Source organism: Octopus bimaculoides, chromosome 7, assembly GCF_001194135.2.
Source record: "Octopus bimaculoides isolate UCB-OBI-ISO-001 chromosome 7, ASM119413v2, whole genome shotgun sequence".
In the NCBI taxonomy this organism is placed as follows: domain Eukaryota; kingdom Metazoa; phylum Mollusca; class Cephalopoda; order Octopoda; family Octopodidae; genus Octopus; species Octopus bimaculoides.
The window spans coordinates 26009812-26026977 of NC_068987.1; the positions used below are offsets into that span (position 1 = coordinate 26009812).

The 17166-nt window shown below is 36.8% G+C and overlaps 1 protein-coding gene across 2 annotated transcripts in view; it reads left to right on the top strand.

Annotated features, from left to right (window-relative positions):
• LOC106873832 (ethanolamine-phosphate phospho-lyase) overlaps positions 1–17166 on the top strand; it is a 36557-nt gene that overhangs the window by 17748 nt on the left and 1643 nt on the right. For both annotated transcript variants that reach the window (XM_014921340.2, XM_052969405.1), the window contains exons 4-8: positions 2686–2897; positions 6285–6379; positions 9769–9893; positions 12220–12374; positions 14779–14868. In XM_014921340.2, the coding sequence (XP_014776826.2) occupies positions 2686–2897; positions 6285–6379; positions 9769–9893; positions 12220–12374; positions 14779–14868 (677 nt within the window). The remainder of the gene's footprint in view (positions 1–2685; positions 2898–6284; positions 6380–9768; positions 9894–12219; positions 12375–14778; positions 14869–17166) is intronic.

A 17166-nucleotide genomic window follows, 5' to 3' on the forward strand; every position in this document is an offset into this window, starting at 1 on the left:
ATATGTATATATATATGTATGCGTGTGTTTGTCCCCCCAACATTGCTTGATAACCGATGCTGGTGTGTTTACGTCCCCGTAACTTAGCGGTTCAGCAAAAGAGACCGATAGAATAAGTACTAGGCTTCCAAAGAATAAGTCCTGGGGTTGATTTGCTCGACTAAAGGCGGTGCTCCAGCATGGCCGCAATCAAATGACTGAAACAAGTAAAAGAGTATATATATAGATAGATATGTTTGTGTGTGTGTGTGTATGTTTTGGAATATATACATGTATGTGTTTGTGTCTCCTATATATATATATGTGTGTGTGTGTGTGTGCACACATATGTGTAAGTGTGTGTTTGCGTATTTATATGTATGTATATATTCTTGTATAGCTGTGTTTCTGTGTATGTACTTTGTTTATTTCAGATTAATACACTGTATGAAAAGCATATTGAGACTTGGTGATGTGAGAATATCATTGTTGAGAGTCCAAATTCCTTCTGTAGATGTTTTGTGATCTTAGTTGACTTTGTATGAAAGTTTATAGTTGAAGAATATAGTTTCTTGATATCAGATGGAACCACTCCCCCACCTACCTATCTTTGAATTCTGTAGAATCATTAAACCTTTAGCAATTTAATCTGGCATTATCTGGCCAAAATATTCTACCTGTTTTATTTTCAAACCAGCGAGATCCGGCTTCCCTCACCTATCTTACATTGTCATTTAAAAAATGAAGAATTACGTCATTGAAATCTCAAAGCTTCAAGATTATATATGATAAATTCAAAGCAGTGTGACTAAATAAGCATTACATTTAACAGAATAATCTGAATGTTAAAGGGTTAAATCACCAACTGTTTTGTTTCTAAACCAGCCTACCCACCTGTGTAATTACTTTGGCAAATTTTTAAAATATTATTTGCTTATAATTTTATGTTTTTTTTTTTTTTTAATTTTTTTTTTTACCTTATCTCTTGTTATTTCTTCTGGTTATTTTGCTGAAATTAAGGATGGTAAATGCCTTAATTTTCTATCTGGCATTTTAACTTATTTGATCTGAAGGTGTTCAAATGTGAAGGAATTGTCTCTGTAAAGAATAGTACTACAGTATCACTGATCAAATTAATGTAACTTTGTCTAGTTCTGGTCTTCCATACAGTGTAAAAACAAAGAGTGAGTTTTTTGTGTATATTTAGAGTTGAACTGTTGATGTAATCATGGGGTTCTGGTGATGAGCTAGCTTTCTTTATTTGCATTAATTTGTGAATATACAATTGTATGGTGTAATGCTGAGCAGACATATTAATGCAAACATGTATGTGTACATTCTTGCATACTACATGAAGAAAGTTACAAAACAGCTGTAATCCTATGGAAGCCATGTGGCTAAATAAGTCTATATTCATATTCTTTATTGCCCACAAGGGGGCTAAACACAAAGGGGACAAACAAGAACAGACAAACAGATTAAGTCGATTACATCGACCCCAGTGCGTAACTGGTGCTTTATTTATCGACCCCGAAAGGATGAAAGGCTAAGTCGACCTCGGCGGAATTTGAACTCAGAACGTAGCAGCAGACAAAATACCGCTAAGCATTTCACCTGGCGTGCTAACGTTTCTGACTCCACATATACATGCATGCATGTGCACAGCATGCTTCTGTCAGTTTGTGTGTACCAAATGCATTCACAAGGCTTTGGTTAGCTTGGGACTTTAGTAGAAGACACTTGTTTAAAATGCCAAGCAGTAGGACTGAACCCAAAATCCATGTGGTTGGGAAGCAGACTTCTCAACTTTACAACCATGCTTGCACCTCTGTTCATTAGTAAAGGTTGTCAGCATCAGTAAGAAAAATAAGTAAATATAATACAGTGCTCTTTGAACAAAGTCCTTTGTGATATTTGTTCTGCACCAAATCAAAGACACTCCCTTGTCACTCTGATCATCAAAAATGCAATGAAGCAGTGATTGGATTTTTGGAAACCTGTCATTAACAGTACTGTTGTCCACCAATTGCAATATGGAAGCAAAAAAATAAATAGATAGTCTAGACCTATATAGCTTTAATAACGCAAAGTGGTTACAACTGGTATATCTTTCATCATAAATCTATTAACCAAGATTGACCTGGGGTTAAACTGCAACAGTATCAACAGCATGCGATTTAAGCATTTATGAAGAAAAGAAAGAAAAAAAAAGACCATATCGGAGAGCATATATTTCAAATGTTTAATAAATATTTCATAAGACAGCATGGCAACTGCTTCATGGGGGAACCATTCTAGTCATTTAGTAACAGAGAAAAGTTTTAAAATTCACATTAAATTTATGTTTAAAATGAATGTAGCAGTTTTATGTGTTATTAAATGGATAGAAAGGCACTTCCACAATGTAGTTGGTTCAGTTTTGACACATGAATCTTAGGTCAAGTCAATTGCAAAGACAAATATAACTCTGATCTAAGAGGATGCAGTTTAAGATATAAATGTAAGCTAGTGGCCATGGTTAAAGAGTGAGAGAGAGGACTAAACATTGTTTGATGCTTTTCTTTTTGTTGTTGTCTTTTCCCAAAGCAAGTTTTGTGATGCTTTTCTTTAAAAATGAATTTATGTTATTGTCGTAGGGTTTCTAGTACTTTTAACCTGATGTTCCTGTGTGGCAATATGAGTATTCTCCTGCAATCTGTTGTCTAGGTCCCCTGTCCGGATGTATATCGTGGAAAGTATCGAGACTGTAACTTCCCAGAAAAAGCAGACCTTGGCCAGATGTACGCTGATGAAATTAAGTCAGTTGTTGATGCATTAGCAAAAGAAGGAAAGAAACCAGCCTGTTTCATTGCAGAATCTCTACAGAGTTGTGGGGGACAAATTATTTATCCTAATGGATACCTGAGTAAAGCATTTCAGTGTGTATTTTTATTTAATGTTTTTCCCCCCTTCACACATTCTCCCTATTATTTTTTACTCCTCTCACTTTCAAATGCATTTTCCTTCTTTTCTTTTTCTTCCATTATCCTTCCATATTTTTCTATGTACCCTCTTTCAACTAATAATCTTTCCTTGTCATCCCGTAAGTGATATTCTCATACAAAGCCACAAATTTGTTGGGGTAAAACTGAGGTGTCACTTTTTGATTATCAAGAGCCGAAGTGTGTTAAATTTCCAGAGCTTCATAAGCATGGATTCTGGATCCTTTATCTCTAGTGGGGATACATTTTCATTTTTCAGTGGAAAAGGTTGACCTCTCTAAGATCACTATACCATTTTATGTGTCTTTATTTATGAACTGGCATTAGGCAGTTAAAATGCATTTTAGTCACTCTTCCCCCACCACCAGCCGAGCTCATATTTCTGTGTGCTGAAACATTAACTCAGCTTTAGTTGGGAAAACATGAAGGGAAAATAGAAGAACGCTTTTAGATTTTGAAAGACTGGTTACATCTCCATCACACACAAGTGCTTCATCCCTCTTACAGCATCCACCATATTTTATTTTATAGGGAGTAAATGTAGGAAATTCTATACAGAACTTTCTTCATGGTGGGAATTAGAATCTAAAGAGGGAGTATATTTTTACATTTGAATGAAACTAAAAACAACATATTTTTTATAGTTCAATTCCAACTTCAGCTGCAATATTTTAAAGTTTTCACTTCTGCATCTGTTTTCACTCTTGCCAGTCCCTGCTATTAACAAGCAACATTTTTTACAGCCAAAACATTATTGTTATTGAGGCAAAATTCAAAAAGTATAAATGATAAAAAATTATATTTTTTCATTGTATTTAAACTAGAGTAAAAAGTAAATTTTATAAATTGACTAAAAAAATTAAAGTAAATTATATAAAAATGTCGTTGAGGAACCTTAGATAAAAGAAAACATGCCAACATAGCAGCAATAGATTACTTAAATGACACCAATTAGAAAGCAGTACAGCAAATATGAATTAACCAAAAGGGGTCTGATCATAGTCATGTTCTCAAAATTGAATAAAATAAATAAAAATAATGATGAATACTCATGTACTTGTACATGATGAACAAATTGAATAATAATAATAATAATAATAATAATAATAATAATAATAATAATAATAATAATAATCCTTTCTACTATAGGCACAAGGCCTGGAATTTGGGGGATAGGGCTAGTCGATTATGTTGACCCCAGGGCTTTACTGGTACTTAATTTATCGACCCCGGAAGGAAGAAAGGCAAAACTAACCTCGACAGAATTTGAACTCAGAACGTGAAGATGGACGAAATACCACTAAGCATTTCACCCAGCATGCTAACGATTCTACCAGCTCACCGCCTTTAATAATGTAACATAAATAAAGTGTCAAATGTTTTGGTGTGTGACATTTAGCTCTCCCTGTATATACTCCAGCAATGATTCTTAAATTCTCTAATGGTTCTTGCTTCGAATTTTTCCTTGACACCAAATATTACAACTATTTCCCTGTATCAGTGTATAACAATTCATTTTATTCAATTTTATATCATTCATTATTAATGTTTATCTTGTTTTCCATTGAACTGTCAATTATGGTTGGCACTCCGTCGCTTACGACATCGAGGGTTCCAGCTGGTCCGATCAACGGAACAGCCTGCTCGTGTAATTAACGTGCAAGTGGCTGAGCACTCCACAGACACGTGTACCCTTAACATAGTTCTCAGGGATATTCAGCGTGACACAGTGTGACAAGGCTGACCCTTTGAATTACAGGTACAACAGAAACAAGAAGAAAGAGTGAGAGAAAGTTGTGGTGAAAGAGTACAGCAAGGTTCGCCACTGCCCTCTGCTTGAGCCTTGTGAAAATTTAGGTGTTTTCGCTCAATAAACACTCACAATGCCTAGTCTGGGAATCGAAACCGTGATCCTACAACCACAAGTCTGCTGCCCTAACCACTGGGCCATTGCGCCTCCACTGTCAATTATACTACCCAACAAATTCCATTAACTTTGAAATATCAAAACACCCTGTCCAATAAGCTTTAGATGTTTAAATTGTCCAACTAATCCTCTCTGCACCATCTAATACCATTTCACACCATTGTATTGTCTCAAAGCATCACTTTTGTCTGATGATATTGGTTATGTGAAACTTGGAGTAATAGTTTGTGAAGTTTTTTTTTTTTTTTCACTGTGTGTATGTGTGTGTGTGTGTGTGTGTGTGCTGGTACAACATAAAAAGTACCCAGTACACTCTGTATAGTGGTTGGCATTAGGAAGGGCATCCAGCCATAGAAACCATGCCAGAACAGGCAATGGAGCCTGGAGCGGCCCCTGGTCTTATAGCTCCTGTCAAACCATCCAACCCTTGCCAGCATGGAAAAGGGACATTAAATGATGCGGCAGGTGAATATATATTTGTATACATACATACATACATACATGTGTATTGAAGGCACATTGCCCAGTGGTTACAGTGTTGAAGTCATGATCATATGATTGTGGTTTCAATTCCTGGACTGGGCTGTGTGTTATGATTTTGATCAAAACAATTTATTTCACATAACTCTATGATCACTTTGACATCTGATGTGTGGCACTCTTGGCCCCTGTACAGGCACCCTGGGCCCCTGTTGATTTGATGGAGGGAGAGAGCTAATGTACAATACAAGTGTTTGATCACTGCATATAAATCATCTGTACTGGTACTTCAGCAAGAAATTGTGAACTTTCATTTGTCATTTGCAAGGGAGTCAACCATGTGTATCATCATTATCATCATCATTTAATGTCCATTTACCATGCTGGCATGGATTGGTCGGTATGACAACAGCTAGCAAGTCAAAGGACAGTGCCAAGCTTTATTGTCTGCTTTGGCATATTTTCTACAGCTGGATGCCTTTCCTAATGCTAACCACTTTATCAATTACACTGGGTGTGTTTTCTGTGTGGTACTAGCACTGGAGAGGGTCTCCAAGTAGCTGACGAGACAAAGACCCTGCAACTGGTAGGGGGAGTAGTATTGAGGGAGGTAACTTCATACCAGTTGATGAGAGGTTAAAAAAAATGCTAGAGGGATAGGAATAGGTGTCTTGCTATAGAAGAGATACAAGGATGCTCCAGTTGGAGAAAAAGCTGAGAGATTGAGAGAGAGAGATGGTAATAGAAATGAATCAGAACATAGCCTCAAGGTACAGTGGCAGGTGAATATAAGTGAAGTGATATATATTTAATTCATTATATGAATATTATGTCAATTACTTGTGCATATATTTAATTATATATAAATGTGTGTTTGGTTATGTATTTATATACATTCATATTTTTTTACATCCTAGGTATGTTCATGATGCTGGTGGCTTGTGTATAGCTGATGAGGTTCAAGTTGGTTTTGGCCGTGTTGGTTCTCATATGTGGGCATTTGAAACTTACGGTGAGTCTTTGTGTGTTTTCTCTTTTGTTCTATTACACTTCATCATCATCATCATCATCATCACCATCATCATCATCGTTTAACGTCTGCTTTCCATGCTAGCATGGGTTGGACGATTTGACTGAGGACTGGCAAGCCAGAAGGCTGCACCAGGCTCCAATCTGATCTGGCAGAGTTTCTACAGCTGGATGCCCTTCCTAACGCCAACCACTCCAAGAGTGTAGTAGGTGCTTTTACGTGCCACCGACACAAGGGCCAGTCACACGGTACTGGCAACAGCCACACTCAAAAAAGAGTTTTTTACATGCCGCCTGCATGGGAGCCAGTCCAGCGGCACTGGCAACAATCGCTTGAATGATTTTCTAACGTGCCACCCCACCAGCACAAGTGCTAGAAGGCAACGCTGGTAACGATTACGCTCAAATGGTGCTATTTACGGGCCATACACTTGTTGTTTTTTTGCCTTACGTCATAGTTTTCACTGTGGAAATCTGTGATCATAGGTATTCAAACCAGGACCATTCTATTTTTTAAGGTTTTTTTTTGTTTGTCTTTTCTGTAGGTCACTGTATTTTGAGAAATCATCATCAGTTTATCACTTTTATGATGGTGGAGTATGATTTGATGGAGATTTGTTTGCTATTTCTTGTAGAGTGAGCAGTCAGATTTAGACCTCTTTGCTGGTTGATTTATTTTGTAATTATTGTATATTTACATCAGAAAGAGGGCAAAACAGTTTACCTTCTGAACATTCATGATGCACTCCATGTTAGAGTTCTGCTGTAATCTATGACCACGCAGCTGCTACTCTCACAGACACAATACACAGCATGTAATGAAAGACCACTGAACAGATGTGTCCATTCATGACTTACTGCAACAAATTAGAACCATGACTCAACATGGTGTACCACCATGACTCACCATCCATCACTCTCCAATCATAAATCAGAAGATTGGAAATGAAGGACACTGCTTGCATGATGGTGATGCTCATTTACAATTATCGCACAATATCAAGGCAAAGAGACAGTAACACACACATACACATATATGCATGTGTATACAATGGGCTTCTTTCTGTCTCTACTAAATCCACTTGCAAGACTTTGGTTATCTCAAGGCTATGGCAGAAGATATATCATCTTCATCATCATCACCACCATCCCTTAACGTCCATTTTCCTAGCTGGCATGGGTTAGATGGCTTGATCAGAGCAAGCAAGCCAGAGAGCTGTACCAGATTCCAGTCAGATTTGGCTTGGTTTCTATGGCTGGATACCTTTCCTAATACCAGCCAATTTACAGTGTGTGCTGGATGCTTTTAATGTGGCACTGGTACAAGCATCTTTATGTGATGCTGGCACAAGTGCTTGTTAGGTGGCGCTGGCAAAGGACTTTTGCAGGCCAATCCTCTTCACCAGGAGATGTGGTCTTAACGATTCTGCTGTGGAGGACAAATCTTATTTAGTACAGCAAGGTGCCAAGTGTCTTGGTACTTTGTCATCTCATCTGAAAGGTTCAGTGTCTTCATATACATACATGCATACATACACTAGCTGGTGTACCTGGTAATTCTCGGTGGGTAAAGATGTTCTATTGAAACGCCTTATTACTCTGATATAAGAAAGCAATTTCGTTATAACTGCCACAAAAGGTGTATTTTCTGTCATGAAAACGTACAGAAACTGTCAACTGGAGGAGGGAGAGATTGTCGGAGGTTGGTGAGAGAGGTTGTCAGAGGTTCTTCGAATGTCTGACCCTGTACTTTTGTTGGTGCTCATTGCAAAGCTTAATCTCAGTGGGAATTGTAGCCTTTTGAAATCAATTAGTGTGTTGGAAGGAATCAGAGGAATGTTTGGAATGAAAACATCTTAACCACTGGCTTTTCCAGTCAGTATTGTTGCTTCCAACAGTGTCTGCATCAATTTTTTGATAAGTCTTGTGCCGTTGCATAACTTTGGAGGATCGAGGTTTCTTAAAAGCATAACTGGGGCTCCAACCTTTAGATGCAATTTATGCGGTGGTAGACCTGAAGTTGCAAGGTTATTGAAGAATTCAACGGGGTAATGAACAGCACCATTGGTGTGGAGCACAGTATCAATTGACGTGTATGTTTTAAAGGTGAACTTTACGAAGGCTAATTTATTAAAGGTAATATATGAATGTAGTATATATGTATGAAAACAATGAAATGGGTTATTTCCCTTGAATGTTTAAAAATAGTGTAGTTGGTGTGAGTTATTTCCCTTGGGTGTTTTAAAAAAAAAAACAACATAGTTATATAATGGATATATAAACGTCCCTTCCAGAGGCCGTATTATCGATTTTTTCAACAATCTAAGTATGTCACGAGATTTCCAGACATGAGTTCTACTCAAGTGACAAGTTTCATCAAAATCAATAAAACGATGTACTAAGAGTTAGTTAACAACGCCTCAAACAAACATACACTGATTTTCCACATATGTAGTAAATACATGTGCGCACGCACAAACACACCCACACAAACAATGTTTTTTTTTTTTTTTAGTGTCCACCATTCCCTTTTAGTATGGTCCAAGGGAGACAATCTTTTTCTCAGGGTGCTTTTTTTTCTGCCTTTAAATTCTTTTATAATTCTATAAACTAGTGCTCGTTCACAGACACACAATCCCCCCTCTCTCTCACACATACACGTTATAAAGGATATAGCTTTTTTTAAAATCAAAACTGAAGCTAAGAGTTTGTCTCACAACTCCGGTTTCATGTTACTGATCACACCTGTTGATTGCAACAGCAAGAAATTTGAGTCACAAGACAAATCCTCAGATTCATCATCATCATCATCGTCCATAAAGTCGTGATGCAAACTCTCAGCTTCAGTTTTAATACGAAGCTATGTCCACTATAACATGTATTGAGCACTCTTTTCTGAAATTAAGCAATTGCATATATAAGTGCAGGAGTGGCTGTGTGGTAAGTAGCTTGCTTACCAACCACATGGTTCCAGGTTCAGTCCCACTGCGTGGCACCTTGGGCAAGTGTCTTCTACTATAGCCTCGGGCCGACCAAAGCCTTGTGAGTGGATTTGGTAGACGGAAACTGAAAGAAGCCTGTCGTATATATGTATATATATGTGTGTGTGTGTGTGTGTGTGTGTGAATGTGTTTGTGTGTCTGTGTTTGTCCCCCCAACATCGCTTGACAACCGACGTTGGTGTGTTTACGTCCCCGTAACTTAGCGGTTCAGCAAAAGAGACCGATAGAATAAGTACTATGCTTCCAAAGAATAAGTCCTGGGGTCGATTTGCTCGACTAAAGGCGGTGCTCCAGCATGGCCACAGTCATTGACTGAAACAAGTAAAAGAGTAAGCACCCTAATGAAGACATCTTTTTTTTCTTTTTCCAGGTGTTATACCAGATATTGTAACGATGGGGAAGCCAATGGGAAACGGACACCCTGTGTCGGCTGTTGTGACTACGGCAGAAGTATCTGCTGCTTTCCACAGTTTAGGAACCAGTTACTTCAACACTGTGAGTTAACGTGTTACCACTAGTTATTTCTGACTGAGATGATGCTGTAAGGAGCTTATAGAAAAGTTTGTATGTTAATGTAGTGAGTGGAGAAATTTTGTGGTGATGTGAGGAAGTGTTTGTAGTGATGTTATCATCATCATTTGGTTGGTCAACTTGCCCAGACCGATAAGTCATATTGGTCTATTGGTAGCTGAAGGTGCATGGCTTAGTGGTTAGGGTATTCAGCTCATGAACGTAAGGTCACAAGTTCAATTCCCGGTGATGTGTTGTTTCCTTAAGCAAGACTCTTTATTTTACATTGCTCCAGTCCACTCAGCTGGCAAAAGTGAATAGTACTACTTATATTTCAAAGAGTCAGCCTTGTCACTCTCTGTGTCATGCTGATTCTTCCTGAGAACTATGTTAAATGTACACTTGTCTGTGGAGTGTTCAACCACTTGCACATAAATTTCACAAGCAGGCTGTTCCATTGATTGGATCAACTGGAACCCTCATCGTCGTAATCGATGGAGTGCTAAGTAGTTATATCATCTGCACATATCACAAATATGGATAATAGCAGTAGTTTGCTTACTGAACAAGTTGATCCTGGCCATTGACAGTTTGTTATCTATTCATCTGCTCAGAATCTAGTAATATTCACCATTGATTCAATAAGTCCGTTGCCAAAATAGTCCACATCCATCATGTTTCATCTCATGATTTCAATGTAACTTTGGTGCAGTTGGTTACTAGGTGCTAGGCTTCTCCAAGAGGACACCTGTGACTTGGTTCTGAGTCTGATTTTAAATTGCATGAAGTCCTGGTTCAAAAGTTCCAGGGTTTTGAAGAGTGTAGAACCTCTTCTTAGCTAATATTGTTCCTAAGTCCCCTCTGACTCAGAGTAGTAGCACCTGTCAGGGTCACAGCTATTATGGTTAATTAGCATGTTAATATGGTTAATTATGTTTAATTAGCTTGTAAATAAAGGTCAGCTGTGAACATGTGGAAATGTAGTGGTATAGTTAGGGAGTTTCTATAGTAACAGGGAATTTCTATAGTGATGTAAAGAAGGAGTTTCCATGGTGATGTAGTGATGTAGGGAAATAGTGAGGGAGTTTCCACAATAATGACACCCCTATGCTCTATCAACATACTTTCTACACCGATGTAGTGATGGAATTTCCAAAGTGATGTTACAAGAGAGCGTTGTAGTACTGGAGTTTTCAAAATGATGTTGCAAATGAGTTTTGTTGGTCTAGTGAGAGAGAATTTGTACACTGATAGCAATGAAATATATCAGTTCCTATCATACTTGTGCAAATTATATACACAACAGGGTTCATTATGTATAGAACAAACAACTGAGCATTTGAAAATTCATCTCCGCCTTAAAGAGAATGAAATGTATACAAGAGGACAGTCTGAAAGACAACAAACAAAATTGAAAGGTAGCTACATTATTAAAAGAATCAAAATCTGAATAACTCTTTCATTGGCTGAATTTCCTGGAACTGGCTGGAACTGAGTTTCAAGTTGTTTTTTGGCCCCATGTCATGCTCATCAATGTCTTGAACTGACTGAGTAAAGCTGTGATCAAAATGTTTTTAATGGTGAACTTTCTAAGAGTGTCTAGGACTACATTTTCCACTGTGCCTTTCCTTGTTTAAAATGGCAGAATCTGTTTTGAAGGAGGTTTGGTTGCCATTTCTAGTAGTTTGAATAATCCTGTAGAGGCTTCCTCATTGGTTTGTTAATAATTTTTGTCTTACTAAGTTAAGTATAGGTGCAGGTATGGCTGCAATCCCACTGCACAGCACCCTGGGTAAGTGTCTTCTACTACAGCCCCGGGATGATCAAAACATTGAGGGTAGATTTGGTGAATGGAAACTAAAAGAATCCTGTGTGTGTGTGTGTGTGTGTGTGTGTGTGTCTATATCTACCTACTTATCTGTTTGTCTGTTTTTATGTGTGTGTGTATCTATGTAGCTATATCTATCTACTTACCTGTCTGTCTGTCTTTATGTGTTTGTATTTGTGTGTGAGTTCAGGTTTGTCACCTTCCACCACTTGACAACCAGTGTTATTTTGTTTACATCTCCATAAGCTAGCAGTTTGGCAAAAGAAACAGACAGAGTAGGTTCCAGGCTTAATAAATCCAATTTCTTCAAACAAACCTTTAGAGCAGTGCTCCCGTATGGCCACAGTCCAATAACCAAAACAGATACCCAATAAAAGATATACTGAAGTCAGTAGTGTTATGCTTCATAGATGTTCCTTCAGCATTTTGTAAGCCATCACTTTTGTTATTTAATTTCTGTTAGTTTTTTTTTTTCTGTTTTAGTTTGGTGGAAACCCCGTGTCTTGTGCTATTGCATTGGCTGTGATGGATGTCATTGAGAATGAGGAATTGTTGAAAAATGCTCAAGAGATTGGAAGTTATTTACTGTCAAAGCTTAATGATTTGAAATCAAAATATTCCATCATTGGTGACGTTAGGTAAGAACTTTTTATTACTCTTCAATTTCTTTTCTTCTAATGTTTTGCATCCAATCATTATAAGCTGTTAGAACAATTGTTATTTACACTCGATGCTCTACTTAGTATTTACTAATTTAATTATGAAATTATAAACCTTTAATCATTTTAATTGAGACTCTTACTTCATTCTATGATACAAAATTCTGGTTTTAAAGTGATCTAAATGAAAACTATCAGAATTCCATGTTAAGTTCTGCTCCAAAAACCAGCTGAATAATGACAAAATTATTTTTGTAAGTTCTTCATCATTTTTCAAAATTAATTGAAACAGTGACAATGTATTTCTGTAGAGAGGTGGTAACAAAAGGGTTAATTAGATTTGAACTTATGGCTGCTCATTTGTTCAACATCCATTTATATGTGTCAGGATACTTTAGGTAACATCCTTTTATAACTTGATGCCCTTCTTGCTGCTAATCCTTAGCTGTTTCTCAAGTAAGGAAGTTTTCATTTCATTTGTCTTCGAAAGCACTGAGTTATCAGGTAATTTGTTGACAGTGGTATGACAGCAGAGAACACTGACTGTAACTCATTGATTTTTCACATAATCATAAAATGCAAACATTCAAACAGGCTGGTACATACATACACATACACACAGATGCACATGTGAGTACAGCTGTTTCTGGGTGAAACTGACCCTACATAGTTGCAAAGCAAACTTCTTAACCATTTGCCATGTCTGTGCCTCTGTAATCACTAATGTTGTAACTTAACTCTTTAACATTTAAACCGTCTGTATCTGACCCAAATATTTCTACTTATTTTATGTTCAAGCTGGTAAGTTCTGGCCTCTTGTCCTTTTAAAGATAAACAATCACATCATCAAAATCTCAAAGCTACCAGATAATGCATGATCAATTCAAAGCAATGTGAATAAATAAGCATTACATTCAACAGGATAATGTGAGTGTTAAAGGGTTGATGTTTCTGTCACTCTTATCTTCCTTACAGCCAGTGGTTAAGAGTGAGTCCATCATGGAAATGTAAAAGTAATATTATTCCTTTGGTAACTAAATAAGAAACAAGATAAAAGGTTGCATTCATGACTATTTTTAGGGTCTCTGAGTCTAATTAGTAGAAGGGAAGAAATATCCTCAGACTAGAACCTAGCCCTAATGTTTGCAACAATGTGGACTCTGCTAAAAACATCTGAGTTCCAGGTGGTGGCATTGAACTAAACAATGGATTAAGTCTATCATACAAGAATATGAACTGTCCTTCTGAAGGGCTTCCACACAGTTTCTATTTAGCAAATTTCACTCAGATGGCTTTGATTGATCCAATACTAGCCCAAAGTGCTGTACAGTAGAATAGAACTTGAAACCATTCCTTTACATTGTTAAACTTCTTAATCACACCTGCCTGTGTCCACTCCTCAGGCATGAATGCAGATGTTTATGTTTTCACAAAGAAACATGACCCACCATTCCAACAATTGTGGTTGAATAACTATGTAGATAAAATGTTACACTGCGAGATAATGTGTCAAGAGGTCAAATCTTTGAAAAGTGTCATCAGCATTGTTGTTTTATGTCTGCTTTTCCATGCTGGCATAGGTTGAACAGTTTTTCTGAGGGAGTATTTCATACTTAGATGTCCTTCAGTTGCTAATCTTTTTTAATTGTCTCTTACAACATGCAGGGACATAGTGTATCTATTCTTAAATTATGAAATGCACAGTAACACACTCCACATTTTTCCAGCATGTGTTTGTTGATGTTTGAGCATGTGCATCTTATTATTCATGGGGTTTCAAATGCAAATTAGTCCATGAAGTTGTAAGTTCATCAAAATATTTGTAAGTTCATATAAATATATTTTGAGAATTGAGTGATGTCATGAATATGTGTTGTGTATATGTTATGCATATCTGTGCAGTTTAGAATTCCAGCATCAGATCTGATCTGTCTATTCATTTTGAAGTCCCACATTGTCTTGTGTAACCTAGTGTATTATCCATAATGAAGACAATTACCACTGTTGTTAAGTCTATCACTTGAAGATTGTGGAAATCCTTTCCACGTGAATCCATTGGTAGCTTTGTTAATCCATAAATAAAATATGTGTGTGTGTGTGTATTGACATTACGTGATAGTTGTAAAATGATTATCACTGTTATACAAGTTGTGTCATTCATTTCCAATCTTCTGCATGAACATGTGTTGCCATGAGGAAATACTATGTTACTTGGAAACAGGTGAGGTTTGGTGACAAGAAGGATATGCAGCCATAGAAGACCTGCCTTTAGCATACACTGTCTGACCCCTGCAAGTATGGAAAAGTGGACTTTAAATGATGATGATGATGATGATGATGACGATGATATCATTGCTGTAAATGTTCTTTTTAAATTTTACAGAGGCATTGGATTATTTATTGGCATTGATTTAGTGGTCGATAGGACAAGTCGTGAACCGGCAACAGATAAAGCTTCACAGATAATTAACAGGTTAGTTTTTAACAGCTGGCACCTTCTTTTATTAGATATGCTTTTACTAGCTTCAGTCACTGGACTATGTTCATACTGGCGCAATATCTTCAAGGGTTTTTTTTTTTTTTTCACTTCTGTATGTCAGTTATCCCAATCCTTAGTCTGGTATTCAATTTACTGAGCAGTCAACTGAAGGCTGTTGCAATACTTGTGCCAGGTGCTATGCAGTAGAATCGAACCCATAATCATGTAACTTCAGAGGGAACTTTTGAGCCTCACTGCCATGCTTTGCATTAAGTTTTCACTGTACAGTTGCTCCCTACTCCTAGTACATCAAATATATCCACTTATTAGGAATGGTATTTTCTGTCCCTTGAAGGAAGAGGCTATTAGATGCTAAAAGTTACAAGGTGATAAATATACCATATCACCTTGTATATAATAGATCATGTTGTATGTAATATTGGTTTCAAATTTTGTTGCAAGGCCAGCAATTTTGGGGAAGAGAGTAAGTCGATTTCATTGGCCCTAGTTCTCAATTGATACTTATTTTATCAACCCCAAAAGGATGAAAAGCAAAGTCAACCTTGATGAATTTTGAACTCAGGATGTAAAAGCGGATGAAATGCCACTAAGCATTTTGCCCTGCATGCTAACAGTTCTGCCAGCTTGTCACCTCCATGTTGTATATAATATTACAATTCTGGACACTAAATGAAAAACAGTGCATACTGCATTAAAAGCCCCTAAAACATCACATAAATCATTCTACAATGGCACGATATTAAGTACTCTTTCTCACATTCATTACTACCTATATCTATGAAAACAGTCAGACACAAAAGATAACTTTTTCAACATGAGCAGTGTTATAAAGAAAGGAAGTTGAAAATGCCTTTGTGGTCTTTTGAACTCCCGGTCATTGAAATGCTGTCATTTTTGTTGGGCACCTGTCTCTTGGGTTATAATCAAATTCCAATACTTTGTCTGGTTAAATATCTAAAAGGTATTTATAGAATTTAGAGAAGGCAACTGTAAAACAGATATCAATGAAACAAGAACCAAACAATGTATTGGGATTTAAATAAAACCTAAGAAATTGATACCTCACAATGACTGCAATTCAATGACTGAAAATTTTGAAAGACTCTAAGTGCATTTTCAACTTTCTTTATATTTCTATTCATGTGGAAAAAGTCTCTATCTCTGTGTGAATATGCATGTATGTGCATGGATGGATAGACATAAGTAGTAATAAATGTCAGAAAGAATGCTTGTAATTTTTATGTGATATGTTTTAGGTTCTTTTTTATGCTTTGTGTATTGTGTTTATCATATAGTATCTTGTATTGCAATATTATACACAATGTAATATAGTTTACGCAAGGTGATGTATTATATTTATCAGTGTGTAACTTTCAGCATCTCCTAGTTGCTCCCTTCAACCCCCATGAGCCTTGCCATACCATTCTGTGGTTTCTCCTGTATGCCAACTCAGATGAATAGTTAAAAGAAACCTGGAAATAGGGTCTCTAATCAAAAGGCTTAAGGGCAAATATATCAAAGATGAATGTCTCAGCAGAAGAGAAACACAAAATACTACTTCAAATAAGAAAGTAGTCCTGTTTGATATATAGAATCAGAGAAGGTGGGAATTTTACAGTTATGCTTTATGAGAAGCATAGTTTGTGCATATGAAGTTCGCTTTATAATCAAGTGTACTCTGCTGTAGCCATGGGGTGACCAATGTTTTGTGTGTGGAATCGGTTGGGAAAAACTGTACAGAAGTCTGGTGTGTCTATTTGTGTGTGTGTATGTGTGTATACATGCATGTGTATATGAATATGAATATATATATATATATGTATATATATATATATATAAATAAATAGAGAAAGAGAGCTGGATATGAAGGGTACTGTAAAGTTTCTGGCTTTAGGTAAAAGTAAATACTGGAGGATTAATTAATTATGATTTTATTCAACACATTTCTCTCTCAGATTTGCACACTTTTTGCAGTGGTCCTTCAGTTTTCCTAAGCCCTGTAAAAGAAATTGGAAGGTTGGGCCTTCAACCAGGCCTTTTGCAATACCCTTAAATCCAGGAACTTTTCACCACATCCTCTTATGTGTGTGTGTGTGTGATGTTGATAGTCTATGCTTTCATTTGTTACTGCCTGAGTTAAAAGTTGATGTAGTGTTTACATTTCCTGTTGAAAATACATACAAAGTGCTCTGCACTCCTGAAGACAATAAATGAAAAAAAGAAAAATCCCTTATTTACAAAACAAATAAGTGTTGGTAACTGGAAGAGCAC